At 49.2% G+C, this 16,260-nt stretch overlaps 1 protein-coding gene across 4 annotated transcripts in view; it reads left to right on the forward strand.

The window, feature by feature from the left end:
- The window catches only part of LOC138541496 (DBIRD complex subunit ZNF326-like), a 1,377,506-nt gene that overhangs the window by 902,821 nt on the left and 458,425 nt on the right, over positions 1–16,260 (forward strand). For all 4 annotated transcript variants that reach the window (XM_069641765.1, XM_069641762.1, XM_069641763.1 and 1 more), the window contains one exon: positions 12,986–13,081. In XM_069641765.1, the coding sequence (XP_069497866.1) occupies positions 12,986–13,081 (96 nt within the window). The remainder of the gene's footprint in view (positions 1–12,985; positions 13,082–16,260) is intronic.

Genomic DNA, 16,260 nt, shown 5'->3' on the forward strand with positions numbered 1-16,260 from the left:
GGTTGTCCTCTAGGACAGCCTCCTGCCCATTTGGAGCTGGTTTCGGCCAGGCATGTCTACAAAGGCCAGTGCAGTTTCAGTCGCCTCCCTCACTTCCTGCCTTCCCGGCACACTGGGGCCTGGGCGGGCTTCAGGGCTGAAGCCCGCCAAAAGCAAAACACACAATGGACACAAACCTGATCAAAACTATAGAGTACAAGCCCAGAATGAACTAACAAATGAGAATTGGCGAAAAAAGACTGCCCATTGTCACCCCTGGGTGCTGTACTGCAGCTGAGAAATCAGCCTGCAGATACATTGCACAAATGGTAGCAAAAAGAAACCACTGCCACCAGCCATTCAAGTTAGTGTAAGAAAACGTTACCTTATCTAGGGGGAAAATGTATGAGTGAGTGGCAAAAAGGCCCACTCACTCGGGAGGTTAAAATCAAAAAGGTCCCAGATTCCAGCAAAGGGTTGCTGGTCTCTAAGATTACAGGGAATTAGCACAGAAACGGAAGATTCTCCCTGATATGCACCAAAAAGTACATCTGTGTGCCATGTGCACTAACCCACGTGTTTGGGCAGCACGCTCTGGACACCTTGTAAGTGCATTGTGCGTGAAGGTTTAACATTATGCAAACTAGTACAATACGCTAGGCATGAAAACGCACAGTTTCGTGTATGCATTTACCTTCATTATGCGCACTTTTGAACTCGCTGCTAACATTGCGTATTAACTTCAATACTAACCCAATTACATTTCCTATGCGCATTTTAGTACACGCTGCTAACCTGCCGTACTTTTATTAAACAATACCAACCTATTTATGACAATGCATAACTTGTACTGGCTCATTAAACGTGCGCTGAGCATACATAGTTGCCTGGATAAAAGGTAGAACAAAGCTCAAAATATTGATGGCTACAACACAAAACAAGGGAGGGAAAACGCAGACAATGGCCACATAACATTATGCCAGAGATAATACGAAACAAATGACCAGCGTTAAAGTGAACAGAATAAATACCCTGCTTTCCACACTATCCAATCCCAGCGAAATTGTGAGCATTTCTTATTAAAACTTTAAAATGTGGCATGAGCGGTACAAGAATCTGTGCATGGTTTCATCTTTGAGAGTGCACACTTGCAGTGAGCAAACAAACCACCGAAAACTGAATCTTGGTGAGCGGCCCGAAAAGGGAAACTTAAAGAAGCAGTCATGAGTGCTTAAACACCATTGGACTGAAGAAACAATTGCCACTCAACAAGATCCGCCAACTACGGTAATTAATGGTTTGCTGCACGATGTATGTGCTGGCACAGATGTCCTGCCAACAGCATTCTTTTTTTGTGTGCGCGAACAGTACCTTAAACATCAGTGTCAGCCATCAGTTAATTACAAACATATGCGCATTACGTGCAACAGTTTCCCCTAAGCCCGGAAGTTTTTGTGCTGGGGAGTGGCATGCGGGTAACCGGTATCATGATGACAAGTATGACATGACAGGAAAGACAGTTACAGGAATGAGGAGACTGAAACCAGCATGTGAGGTGGAAAAACTTTGGCCACAAGCTTTATTTTAGTACCAGCCATGGTGCAACAGAAAAACCAATCATAACATAACATAAGAAGGATAACAATAATATATTTTGGGGACAGAGGGATCAGGTGAGCGGGGGTGGGGGGCCCTAATCCCAATTAGGGCCCGCTCGAGGCGGATCCCTGCCGCCATTCATATGAAAGCTTGTGACAATTGTTTGGCCACAGCGTGTGAGCTGTGACTTGCTCATAATTTGCTTGTCTTTTGGAGCAGGTTCTTCCTGCTTTCTCTTGTCCTTTCCATGTGCGGTAGTCCAACCTGACCAGGTTTAGCACTTGCGCCCTTGCTTGCTCACAAGGTGATTTTAACTGAAGTTATGGCTCTTGATCCACTTTTCTTGACAAAACAACCCCCCGTTGTGAAACCTTTCACTTGATGATACTCTGGGTGGGTTCTAGAGCCATTTGATTTTTTGGTCGTGTGTTTTCTAGTTTTCCATGGATGGAGGCGTTTTAGCCTCTTGGTGTAATCTTTGTAGATGAATTTGGCATTTTCTACTCGCATGATCCACTTGCCACCAACTTGGTTCCTGCGGCGGCCAACCGGATTCCTCAAAGGTGGGTTCTTGTGTTACCACCTGCAGCCAACCTGCTTCCTCAGTGGTGGGTTCTTGTGATCTGCTCCACTTTTTGAAGCCCCCACACTGTTTGTGGGGTAATTATTTCTTCGGGGGTGGGTTCTAAGAGCCTTACTAGGTTTTTGCCCTGCTACCAATCCACTTTTGTTGTGAGACCCCCTCAACGCTTTAGGTTGCTTGTTTTTCAGCCGGGGTGGGTTCAAGGAGACTTACTATGATTTTCCCGGCTCCCGATCCACTTGTGTTGTGAGACCCCTTCAGCGCTTGTGTTGTACTATTTCGCCGCTGGGGTGGGTTCTAAGGGCTTTACTGGGAGCCTCCCCTGCCCATGTTCCACTTGTGTACCCCAGTGCGCTTAACTTGGATATAAAATGAGGGTAGTGGGTTCCAGAGCCTTACTAGGAACTTACCCTGCTCCTGATCCACTTGCGGTGAGACCCCCCATGCATGCATGCATGGAGGTGGATACTTGAGGCTTACTAGTACATGTTTCTGCTTAAGGTCCTCCCTCCTTTTCTATTTTGTAAGACCCCTAGAGCTAAAACCTGTATTGATTTTATCTGAAATGGGTTCCTGGAGACTTGATGAGGATCCTTCTGTCTCGTGATCCGCTTTTGTTGGTGGATTCTGAGCGCCTGGGTCTTACATAACTGTATTTTTATAGAAAAATTCAATAATCGACAAACTGCCCCGCCCCCCGTGTCTATTAAAGCCCTTCTTGGAGTTCAATTTTATTTTTAAAGTGAGGCGTTTTAGCCTCCCCTTGTATTTGTGTACTTTCCATAGTCTACCTGGCCCCCGCTACTGGGGTTCTTTACAGCTATATGCAGGGTGGGAGGGAGGTATTTTTTAATCCTGCAGCTGTCCTGCTGCTGTCAGAGATGGCAGGGAGAAAGAATGAGAGGGGCCACCTTGCCCCCACCAGATAAAGGCAAAATTCTGCCTGGGGCAAGGCAGCCCCTCTTTGAACTTCAAAGGTCCCCTCTCTGCATCCGCCATGATGGGAAGGGGGGACCTTTGAAGTTGGAGTGAGGTGACAGGGGGCAGGGACTACCTGTTGTCACCTGCCCCCCTCACCCCGCTTTCCTGCACAGGCAACACGCAATCTGGGTCCCCTTTGTCTCGGGGACCCAGCTGCCCGCCCCCACCAGTTGCATTTTAAGTGGGGCAGCACCAACAGACCTCGCACAACCCTCCCACCTCCCAGTTTACGGCCCCGGGCCTCCCATCCGGGGAGGGCACTGAGTGTAATCTGCGTGTCGCTGTCATACTAAGGAACGCACCGCATTGCTCCGTTGCTGGAAGGCGGGCATATGGTGATGTTACCATTCCTCCGAAGACGTCCAGGAGGACAGTTGTGTGACGAGGAACCGTCGGCTGAAGGAGCGGGACACTGACAAACTTCTTTGATGGCGGTTCCCAGGGGTCCTGAATGCCCCTGGGGAATCCGTGGACTGCCTCTCTGGGCCTCTCCATGTCATGTGCTGCGGCTCTCCATGCCCCGGCGAAGCCCGTTCCGGAGGGGCACGCCCCCTATTGATGATCAAGAAGTGCGTAAGGGAAGACACCGGAGCGGGGGCCAAATATAAGCTATACCATGCCCGCATCTCGTTAACATTTGGGGGGGGGTCCTTCCTTAACGGATGGAAAGGTGGTAGGTGTCACTTTTACCTTTACATTCTGTGATGGTCGGCCATGGCCCATTGCGCCCCTCTTGAAAGTCACGCTGGTTGGGTATACTTCTTGCAAGGGGAGAGCTTTATGGGGACCATGTGGTGGCTTAGTATGGATGGAAGCCTTTGGGGGAACAGTGGGTGATCATTCTGATGCTGCTCCCCACCACCCCCACAGCCTGTCCTCCTTAATTGGTGCTTGTAGTAAATGCCACCAAGTCTCTTTTCTGTCCTTCTTGCAATTGCTTCCAGTTACTCATTTTTCGCCTCGTCTCCAAATGTTGTGGTGGGTGTGCTTATCTGGTGCTCTAGGTGTAAGTGCTGCAACACAGTCCACCTGCGGAGCCTCCGGTAGATTTCCATATGCACAGCAACCTGCTAATCTTGGAGTGATTACTTTGGGACAAGACTGAATAGGATAAGAGGACATAAATATGACTAGGACAGGATCGTAACTGGGAGCACCCACTGGCTATCCTCACTACTCTAAGCCTGCACCCAACTGACTTGCGTAGAATATTCATAGACAAACGAGCATCAACATTCTGACAAGCTGTCACTCACTCTGTCTTATACGTCTGCTGGCATCTAGCCTTCCATGGAATGTCAGAGACCTACCATAACATTCTATAAGGGTTAAACTTTTAATTGGATAATCACAATCTGATGGCTCCTCCTACACCACCTCTAAATTGATAATAGTGAATGCACATCATCTCTGCATAATCCTATTGGTTTACGTAACACGTACTGGGCAGCCTAGCTTCAGGAGCTTTGGTTTGTTGCAATCTACTGACCAACCTTGGACAATTGACAGGTTGTTGAGACATGAGCCAGACAGGAGTAGGTTGGGTGAGGTCCACAGGCTGCTTTTCTTTCAGTTAAAAAGATACCATCGCGTGTTCCTAGGCCATGAGCCAGAGGGACTTCTTTGTAGTTAACTATGGATGCCGCCTCATGTCGGGGAATATGCATGAGGAATAAGGCAGGTGTCCTATCTGTGTTTGCTGCTAATGAATAGTGTTTTTCAGTTATGGGTTATTTGTGATGAGACCACGTTTTGGAATTTTCACCCTGCATTTATTGGGATTTTAGCTAATATTAGTGCAAGTTTTCTTTTCTTTACCTCTGCGTACTTTCTTGAGCCATGCTTCATGGGATCTTTCGGCCTATAATGATCCTGCATTTGGCTACTGTCTGAGGTCTGCCTGACTCTGTATTTCAGTAAATTCAGCATTTTTAATTCTTGTCAAGCATTTCATTTACTTGGAAGCATACTGTGGTTTCCATTTGGGAAAAGATGGCTGGCCATTACTGTCGCGTTTCTATGGTAGTGAGCTACATACGCGTGGTTCTGTTCATGCTCCATTCAGTTTATATATTGCTTATGTTGGTATTCTTTGTGTCTTATGGAGGCAAAGTTAATATTCTTTGTGTATAAATGCATATTTGACCTAATGTATCCCATCTTTGTGTTCTGTGCACATTTGCTTTGTGTCTAATGCATGATATATTTTATTTGTATCACGCTTGTACACAAGTGTTTCAGAGCGCGACAAGACAAGGGAGGGGTACAGGGAAGAGTACGACGACGATCTTACTAGGCCCAATGACATTGAGAACACGTAAGTGCAACGGAAAGGGGAAAAGTGCATGGAAGGGGGAGAGTGGAAAATGCGAAACAGAGGAGAACAGATAAATAATAATAAATACAAATAAATAGATAATAGAGGCAAACAGTTGTAGTGCAGCCAGCAAGTGACAAGTGCTGTGTTTACGACATCCGACTGGGCAAGTCTGTTAAGTGCAGGAAAGGAAGAAAATGGGTGTTTGGAGGACTGTATGGGTACAGATACAGTTCCAGTGCAAGGGGTGGCCAGGAGGCGGTGCAGGAGGGTGGCCGGGTGAGCAGGTACCTGGGCACAGGGGACAGAGGGTGGCCAAATGCACAATGCCAAGAGAGAGCAGATCACCAGGGGTGAGGGGGAGTGAAGGCAGAAGCAAAGAGGAAGGTCTTGAGGTGCTCCTGGAACCATAGATGGTTCTCAAGTTTTAAAGTGGCAAGGAGGCTATTCCAGAGGGAGGCCCCAGCCGAAGAGAGATCGACCCCCAGCTCGTTTCTTTGAAAAACTACTGACCCTGAGGGAGTTAGAGGAGCGAAGAGCTCGAGAGGGGAGGTATTTGCGGAGGGATACCTGAAGTTATTTTGGACCCACATGCGTGTGTTTCATTGTCATTTTGGTTATTCTCGCCATCTTTAGTTTAGTGTTCATATTCTGCTGTACCTGTCGAGGGTATGGGCTGTACATTTGCTGTTGTAACGCTTCTCACCTGTAAATTATTGGGACAAGAGAGGGGGCAGTAGGTATGGATGTCATATTAATTTGCCTCTCAACACCAGCAACACTGCTCCGAAAGTGCTTTGCGCTGGAATAATAAACTATAAATGGCCAAAAAGTTATAGGAAAGAATAGATTCAAAAATAAAGTATGTGGAGTCAGCAAAATGACACCCATAAAGAGTAAAAGAAAGGGTGAGTGGGGGGTAAAGGTTCCCACTCACTCAGGAACATAGACAAAGAATCCCCAAGTCCTGCAAAAAGTGCTGGGTGGGGGTCTCGCATTTGAAGGTGATTTGGCATATAAATGAAAATCTAACCTACAACTTAAGCTTAACAATTTGGGAGTGTTACCTTCTTATCTACAGATGAGTCCCAAGTATTACTGTAATGTTTGAGTTTTGGATATTTAGGTTCAATCTGTATTTAACTAGAGTGGTTTTAATTCGTAGAAAGATTCCACCTGAACAGTAAAATTGTACATTTTGTGAAGACCCCTAATCCTACGAAACAGTAAATCATTTGATAATTTATTTTTCAGAATTACAGGGCACTTGTATGCTGTCTTTTAGAAAGGTTTGGAATTGGCTCCCCTATATTCCTGAGCCAGAAAACATCTGGTTAACCTGTCTTGCTGGTGGTTTTACCTTTTTGGTTTTAGCAGTAATTGGGTTTCGAGGGGATTGGTTCCTCCGACGTATTCCATATCTTTGACAGTAATCGTGCTGCTTCGGAAAATTTTCGCCGCCTGCGTCGATGTGCCGTCCGCGAGGACGACGGCCGACGTCACCCGATGTGATAAGTAGGACGCACGACGCCCGTAGCCTCACTTCTGTTTTTTCCGCGAACGTGGTCGCTTCGTGAATCTCGGTACGCCTCGACTCTTTGGAGTTTCTGTTGTATTCTTCTCGGTTCTTTGAACCTGTTCGGTTTTTGTGAAAAGCCTGTTCGTGACGATGTCTACCTCGTCTTCAACCCCGCGTCCGGGCTTCAAGAAATGCAGGGACTGTGGGTCCAAGATGTCAGTAACGGACTCGCACAAAGCCTGCCTCTGGTGCCTCGCGGAGTCCCACGACATGGACGACTGTGTCGACTGTCAGTCGCTCACGGCCAAGGCCTTGCGGGAGCGCAAGAAGTTGTCGGTAGGTAGGGTGTCTAAGCCCCGGAAGTTGAGGTCTTCAGGGCTTTCGACGGATGATTCGAGAGGCGACTCTGCGCGTCATTGTCGGAGGTCCAGTGGGTCTCCTTCCAGGAGTCGGTCTCGCCACTCCTCTGCCTCTTCGAGGCATTCCCGGAAGCGCCGGCATCAGTCGCCTTCCCCGTCCTCTTCCAAGGACTCCGCCCGTCGGCGGGTCGCTTATCCCACCATGCAAGCGACACCGGAGGAATGGGCTTCCTCCGGGAAGAAGATGTTAGCGATTCTCGAATCGCAGGGCACCGGTCCGTCCGCGCCTCCGAGTGGGGTCGGACGTGATCGGTCGAGAGACACTGCTCGCATGCCTTTGGGCTCGGGTGGTCGGCACGGTTCGCGGGAGAGGTCCCGCTCGAACAAGGGTAACCGTTCTCACCATGCCCGTTCCAGGTCCCGGTCCTCGACGCGCTCGAGACCGCGTGATCCTGTGCAGTCTTCGAGGAAGACGTCGACGCCTGTGGCGCCGAGATCGTCGACGACCTCTCTCGAGGTTCCACCTCCGAGGGGGTCAGCGACGCTGTCGGCGCCTAGGTCGTCGAAGGACACGCTCGGAGCTCTGGCTTCGAGGCCTGTGTCGACGCTGGCGGTGCTGCGGCTGATGTCGACGCCGATTCACTCGGCGCCGACTCGTTCAGCGCCCTTGAAGCCTTTCGAGGCGGTGGTGTCGGAGGGACCCCGTGGCACGGGGGTAGCCCCTAGAAAGGCTCTGGCTAAGGTCAAGCATAGCTTTGGTCCCCAGGTGTCTTCCTCTCACCGCCTCGAGTACATTTCAGAGGGTGATGAGGGCTCTGATGAGGGCTTGGTTCCGGTTATGGTGCCAGATGAGCTTCTCTCGGGCCATAGCCAATTTGATGACCTGAGGCAGTCACTGCATGATGCCAGTGGACTGGACACCTCTACGGAGGTGGAGTTTTGTAGGCCTGAGCCTGGCACTCATGCCGATACTTCGTACCGGCGTCTTATGTCTTGGGTCACCGAGTACTTGGATGGTCGGCTCCCCCAGGAGAGTTTGTTCAGGATGATCTCACGGACATCCTCGATCTTGGTCCCCCCACTGACCCGGTACTGCCGTTTCATATGGCTCTGCAGAGAAGGGTGGCGGCGGCTTGGACTGCTCCGGAGAGTCTCCCGGCAGTGGGCAAGTCTTTGTCGCGAAAATACCGTCCAGTCAGTAGCAACCCCTACTACTTGTCCAGGTGCCCCACTCCGGAGAGTTTGGTGGTGCAGATGGCTACGGCCCAGGCAAAGCAGGCGTCGTATCCTACCATCCCTCCGGATAGGGACGACAAACGTTTTGATGGCTGGGCGAAGAAAGTGTTTTCTTCAGGGGGTATGGTGCTTCAGGCGGCCAACTCCGTATGTGCCTTGTCGTTTCACACACACTCTGTGGAACTGTGTTGCATTAGCGGCTGAACATATTCCCGAAGGGGACGAACGGGATGGTTTTCTTGCTATGGTTCAGGATGGCAAGGATGCCATGTGTGAGGCTGTTCAGTCGGGTTTGGACATGGCAGATTGTGTCAGCCGGTCCATGGCGGCGAGCACCGTAATACGCAGGTTTGCGTGGTTGCGGAAGTCGGGGTTCGCTCCTGATGTGCAGTCCCGGCTTTCAACATGCCCTTTGACGGTGAACATCTTTTTGGCAGCAAGGCTGACGAGAGCCTTGAGAGGTTGCAGACCTCCAAAGCTGCAGCGAAGTCATTGGGCGCTGCAGTTCGACAACCTCTGCCTTTTCGTCCTAGGGAACAACAATGGAGGGGGGAGGTTCCTTTCGCTATTACTCGTCCTTCAGTAAAGCGAGAGGAGCTGTCAGTCAGAGGCCACTGTAAGAGTGCCAGAGGTGGAAAACGGGGTACTCGAGGTGCCAAGGCCGCTCGGGCAGTTGCCTCTTTACCCTCAGGCAACGCCACAGCCGCTACCACTCAGTCATGAGGCCACTGCCCATGGTTCGCAGGTTGGAGGAAGGTTGGCGCAGCATCTTGTAGAGTGATGTGCCATTACTTCAGATGTGTAGGTTCTGGAGATCGTAACCCACAGCTACTGTCTTCCCTTTCGGCAGAGGACTCGCGAGTATCCACCTGGGAGCATCTCTTCGAAGAGTCCGGATCCGCTCCTTGCGCAGGAAATTCAAGCCCTGCTGGAGAAAGGCGCCATAGAACTGGTGCCTGTAGCGGAAAGGAACAAGAGATGGTATTCCCCTTATTTTTTTATTTCGAAGAAAGACGGGGGATTGAGACCCATCATTGACTTGCACGGTTCGAACTAACTCCTCAGGAAGGACAAGTTCAAGATGGTTTCTCTTTCTCAAGTTCTCCAGGCCCTTCAACTTCAGGACTGGTTGGTGTCTCTCGACCTCAAGGATGCTTACTTCCATGTGCCGATCCATCCCAAGCACAAGAAGTACCTGAGGTTCGCGGTTGGCGACTCACACTTTCAGTTTCGGGTCCTGCCGTTCGGATTGACCTCCGCCCCGAGGGTTTTCACCAAGCTCATGGTGGTGGTGGCAGCGCATCTCAGGAAAGGGGGGATTCACGTCTAGCCCTACCTGGACGATTGGTTGATCAGGGGGAGCTCTCCCGAGCAAGTCCTGGATCATCTGTCCGTCACCTGCCACTCCCTTCACAAGCTGGGCTTCTCCCTCAATTTAAAGAAGTCCCATTTGACGCCAACACAGCGGCTCCAGTACATCGTAGCAGTGCGCAACACATCCCTGGGGCTGTTTTTTCCTCCCCAGGTAAGGGCTCTTCACATTCAGCAGATGGTGCACAACTTGCCCAGACGCTCCCGGCATTCGAGTTCTTGAGGTTACTCGGCCTCATGGCATCCTGCATTCTTCCGGTGCCAGAGCCTCGTCTGCGGATGAGATCTTTGCAGTGGGCACTCAAGATGCAGTGGTCGCACTCTTCCGGCAGGATGTCGGACCGTGTTCAGGTGCCGCCCTCGGTCGCCCAGGACCTTCTGTGGTGGGCCGTTGAAGGCAATCTGATGAAGGGGGCCCCATTTTGGCTGCCCTGGCCGGAGGGGACGATCGTGACGGACGCATCCCTCACGGGATGGGGAGCTCATGCCAACGAGTTGACAGTCAGCAGTCGTTCTCCGTCGGAGTCCAGACTCCATAGCAATCTGTTGGAGCTGAGGGCCGTCAGGCTAGCCCTGAAGGCTTTTCTGCCGACTGTGCGAGGAAAGAGTGTCCTGATTCTAACGGACAACACGGTGGCCATGCACTACCTCAACAAAAAAGGGAGGGCAGGGTCACGTCCTCTGTGCAGGGAGGCGATGCAGCTCGAGTTCTGGGCCATCCAGCAGGAAGTTTCGATCTCGGCTGTTCATCTGGCCGGAGACGACAACGAGACGGCGGAGCTCTGAGCAGGCAGAGCACGATCTCTCACGAGTGGGAGCTGGCTCAGGAGATTCTTCTGGAGATCTTCGCCCTTTGGGGGACCCCTCAAGAGGATCTGTTTGCCTCCAGTGTCAACCGGAAGTGCGAAAGGTTCTGCTCACGGGAATTTCCTCCAAAAGGAGCCTTAGGAGACGCGTTTGTGGTGGAGTGGTCATTCCCACTGCTGTACGTGTTTCCTCTAGTCCCCGTCATCCCGCAAGTACTGCGGAGGTTACGGAGGTTCGGTCCCCGGATGATCCTCATTGCTCCGGCGTGGGCCTGGAGGACGTGGTACCCGGACCTTCTCGACTTGTCCATCTGCCCTCCACGTCGTCATACCTACTGAGACGATCTGCTCTCACGGGAGGGGGGTCAGGTTCTCCATCCAGAGGTCAGATCCCTCAACCTTCACGCTTGGTTTCTGAAAGGTTGAGGTATAAGGATTGGGACCTCCCTGAAGACGTGTTGGAGGTGTTGCTCTCGGCCAGACGGCCGGCAACAAAGTCTCTGTACCGTTGGCGTAAATTCTGCGACTGGTGCAGAGTTACGAATGTGGATCCTTTGAGTGTGACATTGCCATGGTTCTGTCTTTTTTGCTTTCCTTGGCCCACAGGGGCTTGCAAGTGGGTACCATTAAAGGTTACCTGGCGGCGCTGTCCATATTTAAGCGTTCGTCTGAAGAATGTTCCTATTTTAAGATTCCTTTAATTTCTCAGTTTTTGAAAGGGCTCACTAATGTGTTCTCTCCGTCACCTTTTCTGGTGCCCGGTCGGGATTTGAACCTTGTTCTTAAGTTTCTTATGGGGGCTCCGTTTGAGCCTTTGCATTCTTGCCCTTTGAGATTGCTAACTCTTAAAACTGTGTTTTTGGTTGTGGTTACTTATGCTCGCAGAGTGAGTGAGTTACAGGCACTTTCAGTTAAGCCACCCTTCACTGTGTTTCATAACGACAGGGTTGTCCTTCGAGTTCGTCCTTCCTTTCTTCCGAAGGTGGTTTCGGAATTTCATTTGGGCCAGAAGGTTGTTCTTCCGGCATTCTATCCTCCTCCGCATCCTGGTAAGGAAGAGGAGAGGCTCCATAGGCTTGATCCTAGGAGAGCGTTGAGCTTTTATATTTCACGCATGTCCCGGGTCAGAGTGGACGATCAACACTTCATTGGTTATGCTGGAAAGCGTTTGGGACAAGCTGTGACGAAACAGACTTTGTCTCGTTGGATTATTTTGGCTATCTACCGCTTGGCGGGTAAGGACCCACCGGCTGGCTTGCGGGCCCATTCTACAAGGGGTATGGCTGCATCTACTGCCCTACAGAGGGGTGTTCCTATTCGTAACATATGTGATGCAGCCACCTGGGCTTCTGTACATACTTTTGTACATCACTACTCCCTCGAGTCCATCCGAGGACAGGATCTGGCCTTTGGCAAGGCAGTCCTTTATTCCGCAATTTGATTGGGCATGCTAAATTTGTGTTCTAAATTCTTTTCCCACCTCGTTGCTTTGGTACTGCTTTGGGAGTCTGTCAAAGATATGGAGTACGTCGGAGGACCCAATCCCCTCGAAGAACAAGTTACTCTCTAACGTTCTTTCGATGGGATGGTCGGACGATGTATTCCATATCGCTCCCTCCCTACCTTCCCCACTGCAGAATTTTCTGCGATTGCAGCTTACGTTTCTGCAAGGCCTTGTGTGTCTGACTGGCAGAAGACTGGTGTAACTCGTTCTGGGGGAAAAACTACAACTGAGGCTACGGGCGTCGTGCGTCCTACTTATCACATCAGGTGACGTCGGCCGTCGGAGGAGGTCCTCTGGGACGGCGCATCGACCCAGGACGCAGACGCCGAAAATTTTCCAAAGCAGCACAGCTGTGGTGATTACTGTCAAAGATATGGAATACGTCGTCGGACCATCCCATCGAAAGAACGTTACCAGGTAAGAGAGTAACTTGTTCTTCTTAAAAGTATAATCCTGGGGATGTCTTAATTAGTAGCGTTGCTTGTAGCTATGAACAACGTAATATATATGCAACGTCTTATTTGTGAATGATTGGGGTTATACATTGCTTGGTTGTATTTTTTTATATTTTAGAATGTACCTTTTATTATTTTGCTGTACATAGTGCATTTTATTTCTGTATTTATTCCTAACGGTCTATTGTTGAGGTTAAACTTGTATTTAACCAATGCACAATAAAATGCAAATAAAATAACTGTGTATATTCAAAAATCTTTTTTTTTAAATGTAAGGCTTATAAGGAACAGTTTGAAAGGCTGAGTGTGCTGACAGCTACCAGCATCCTAAGTAACCCAGCTGTGAAGGCACGATATGAACAGTTTGCCAAGGTAAGATTTAAAGTTCTTTCAGTTTTTGTGCAATTTTTTAATGCAATTTGTTTTCCAAAAATATCCATTCTTCCTCTCCTTCCTAGGACTGTTTACCCAGCTCCCACCTTCTGTCAAAGATGCATGTGTTTAGAGATTGTTTGGCCGGGTCTGTGACACGATCTCTAATGTGACATGTAGAGTACCCATGATATATCATGCGCTGAGGTTCCCCAGATTGGTTTTTTTCCGCCATGCTGGTCAGTAGCTTTCCTCGAGAGCTCGTCTTAACAAGATTTATTGCTGTCTGCTGCCCTGCAAATCTCTGATTGTATTCACGATGGCTGGTGGTGGCCTTCACCTTCAGGCTTCGACCTTTACAGTAGGGAGAGTGGAGACCCTTATTCTTGACATTTCCACTTCATGATCTAGAGAACTCGATTATATTTTTGCCCTTCCTGTTATCGGAAGTTTCTGTGGAAGGATACTCCTAAGGAGTGTAGTAGCTGTTTACCTTGTGACCACGATGAGTGGTGTTGCAAGGCCTGTCGACTCTTTAAGCCTAAAGCGCTTAAAGAAAGGCGCACAAAGCGGTGGGCGGTCTATGCCATTCAGGAAGAGTCCCATTGTCCTGCCAGCGCTGTCTCCTTGGACAAGGATTCCTCCAGCAGCCACGGCTCCAGTTCGGAGGCCGAAGACATCGTTGTGGAGTCGGCTGGCTCCCACGTGCCTGTCCCCAGCCCTACCGCTGACAGGGGGAACACATTCTCATACCAAGACTAAAAGCACCACCCCTCCGGCTCCTTTGGCGATACTCTGAGAGGTCTTTGGCACTTGAAGGCCTGTCAAAGGTTTTAGCTGTGTCTGGTATACCTGAGGGTTCTCAGCCCACTGTGCCTCCGCCCGCACGTTTTGTGCATAGTGCATAGTCCCAAGTCTTCCGCTTCTCAGGGTGACTCTCCTAAAGTTTCGGCGCCTGTTTCTGGCATGTTGACAGACATGTTGAAACGTGCTTCTTTAATTCAAACTCACCCTAAATTAAGGGAAAAGCATGCAAAGTCTCTTTCCCACCGGGACTGGTTTTGGTCCCCAGATACCCTTCTCTTTTCTTCCAGGCTATACCCAGGCCCCCTCTCCATTATCCCAGTCCTTACAAGGGCTCAAATGCCCTATTCAGGAAGATTTAGCTTTCCAACTTCCAGAAAACCCAACTACCAGCTTATGGACTAGGGAAAGGTTTGAGTGTATGGACAAAGTCTCTGAATTTATTGGGTTTTCAGCTTAATTTGATGAGGTTCATCACAAAAGATCTCATTCCTTCGAGGAGGGCCCTATGCTTCAGCCACCCTTGGTCCGCCCTACATTTCCTGGATCCAAGCTACCTGATCCCTCTGATATTTTTCAGGACAATCGGTATGATCAAAGTGATGACCTCCTCTGTGTCCCAGATCATGATGATGGGTCCCAGCACCCTCTCTCTCAAGACCCAGACACCTGCCTTAATACTGATGATCAGGGGTCCTGGCCCACTACCCCTGCTCATGATTCAGAAACGGCACTCAAATATTCGGTGTACCCGTGGTGAGGAGTAGCAGACTCGGGTACAAAATACACTAATACAAAGAAACTAGTACTGCTACTGGGAAAGGTTCATCTTGATTGTTTGTCATTGAGTAAAGCATGACCAATTTGTGAAATCGAGGAACCTTCACTGGTTTTACTAATAGAATGTATCTTGAAAGAAATTTTAACCCAAAAGAACAAGTCCAGAAGGAAAACCCACATACACACGAGGGGTTGTGAAAATAGATAACTTGTATTGAACACACGCACTTGCGATTTTGTGCAAAACATTTAACATTGATTACAAACAAAACCAAACCATAATGTTTTCAAATAAAACAATAATACAACTTGAACATAGTGTTGTAAAGAAAAATTCTAAAATTAGACATAGAGCAGAAAAATTGATACTGATCAACAACTTGTACTCTTCATGAGTGTTTGCGTTGAAACAAATTCCTGAGTTATTGCAGTAGTCTTAGAGCTATCTATCTGGGTAAGTTCAGTCTAATTCCCAATGGTTAGATGTCTATGCTGGAAAGTTCTATTGGGACAAAGTGATCCCAACTGGTTATGTGCCAGAAGATTCCAACTGGTTGTATGCCAACTGGTTATATGCCAACGTCGCAGGGGGTATAGAGGTGGGAGTTCCACATCAAAAAGTGTGACAATCAATATGCTGTATTGTCTCACTGAACCAAATTGAGTTGGTACATAAGTCCCCCTTGCTTGAAAACTGACGTTTCGGCGGCAATGGCGTCCATCATGTATCAAAATTAGAGGGACATGGAAGCCGCCGCCTTCAGGGCGGTTGAGTGACCCCACAGAAACCTTGTGGACACTCTCTTAATCGTGCAGGCTCTCCGGACTGGGCGTCGCAGGATACAGGGGTGGTTGCAATGGTTATGCGTGGGGGGCAGGGAGGAAACCCTGGCGGCCCCTCTTGTTTGCTGTGTGCAGCTCGCACTCCAGAGGTAGTGCTCTAGGTGTGGATGTTTGTTAGAAAATACAATTGTTCCTCTGTGTTGAAGAACCCAAAAATGGGGGAGGCTCAAGTGGTATTTAGTCGTCCTTCGTCTTTATTTCTGAGTTAGTTAGGCGCCGTGTGCGGAGTCTAGTCCCTATTGTCAGCCTGCTGCCGAAAGACGTGCGTTCGGTGTGTGCAGCGTTGCTGTAATGAGGGTCATTACATGATTCAGAGCCTGACAAGATTTTCAATATCTTGGACACCACTCCTGTTACTCAGCCCAGGGAGGCTTCTCCTGTTAACTACCAGCTTGTCTTCTGTTAGGGAGATTTATCATTTGTATGCTTCATCCCCTCTCCTAGCGAGACCCCCAGTACTTTTTAATGGACTTCTGGACCTTTTTATTTCAATCCTGAAAGAGTGGAGCCTTTTTCCACTCATTCATTCTCGTTGGCTCTGTCATTTGGAACTCTTCTTTGTATTCTACCTGTACTATGGAGTCTCTGCTCCATAGCTCTTAAAGGCATCTTTATTTTTACTACTGCAGCACACAGCATCTTATAGTGTTGCTGGGGTCCCTTAGGGTCCTCCTTTAAGATTATTTTTCTATATCCTCGAGTAACCACAATTCTCCAGGATAGAGAGCTACTTAGTATCTTTCCAAAAGCTC

This window comes from Ambystoma mexicanum, chromosome 1q, assembly GCF_040938575.1.
Source record: "Ambystoma mexicanum isolate Mex_15411 chromosome 1q, UKY_AmexF1_1, whole genome shotgun sequence".
Lineage (NCBI taxonomy): Eukaryota > Metazoa > Chordata > Amphibia > Caudata > Ambystomatidae > Ambystoma > Ambystoma mexicanum.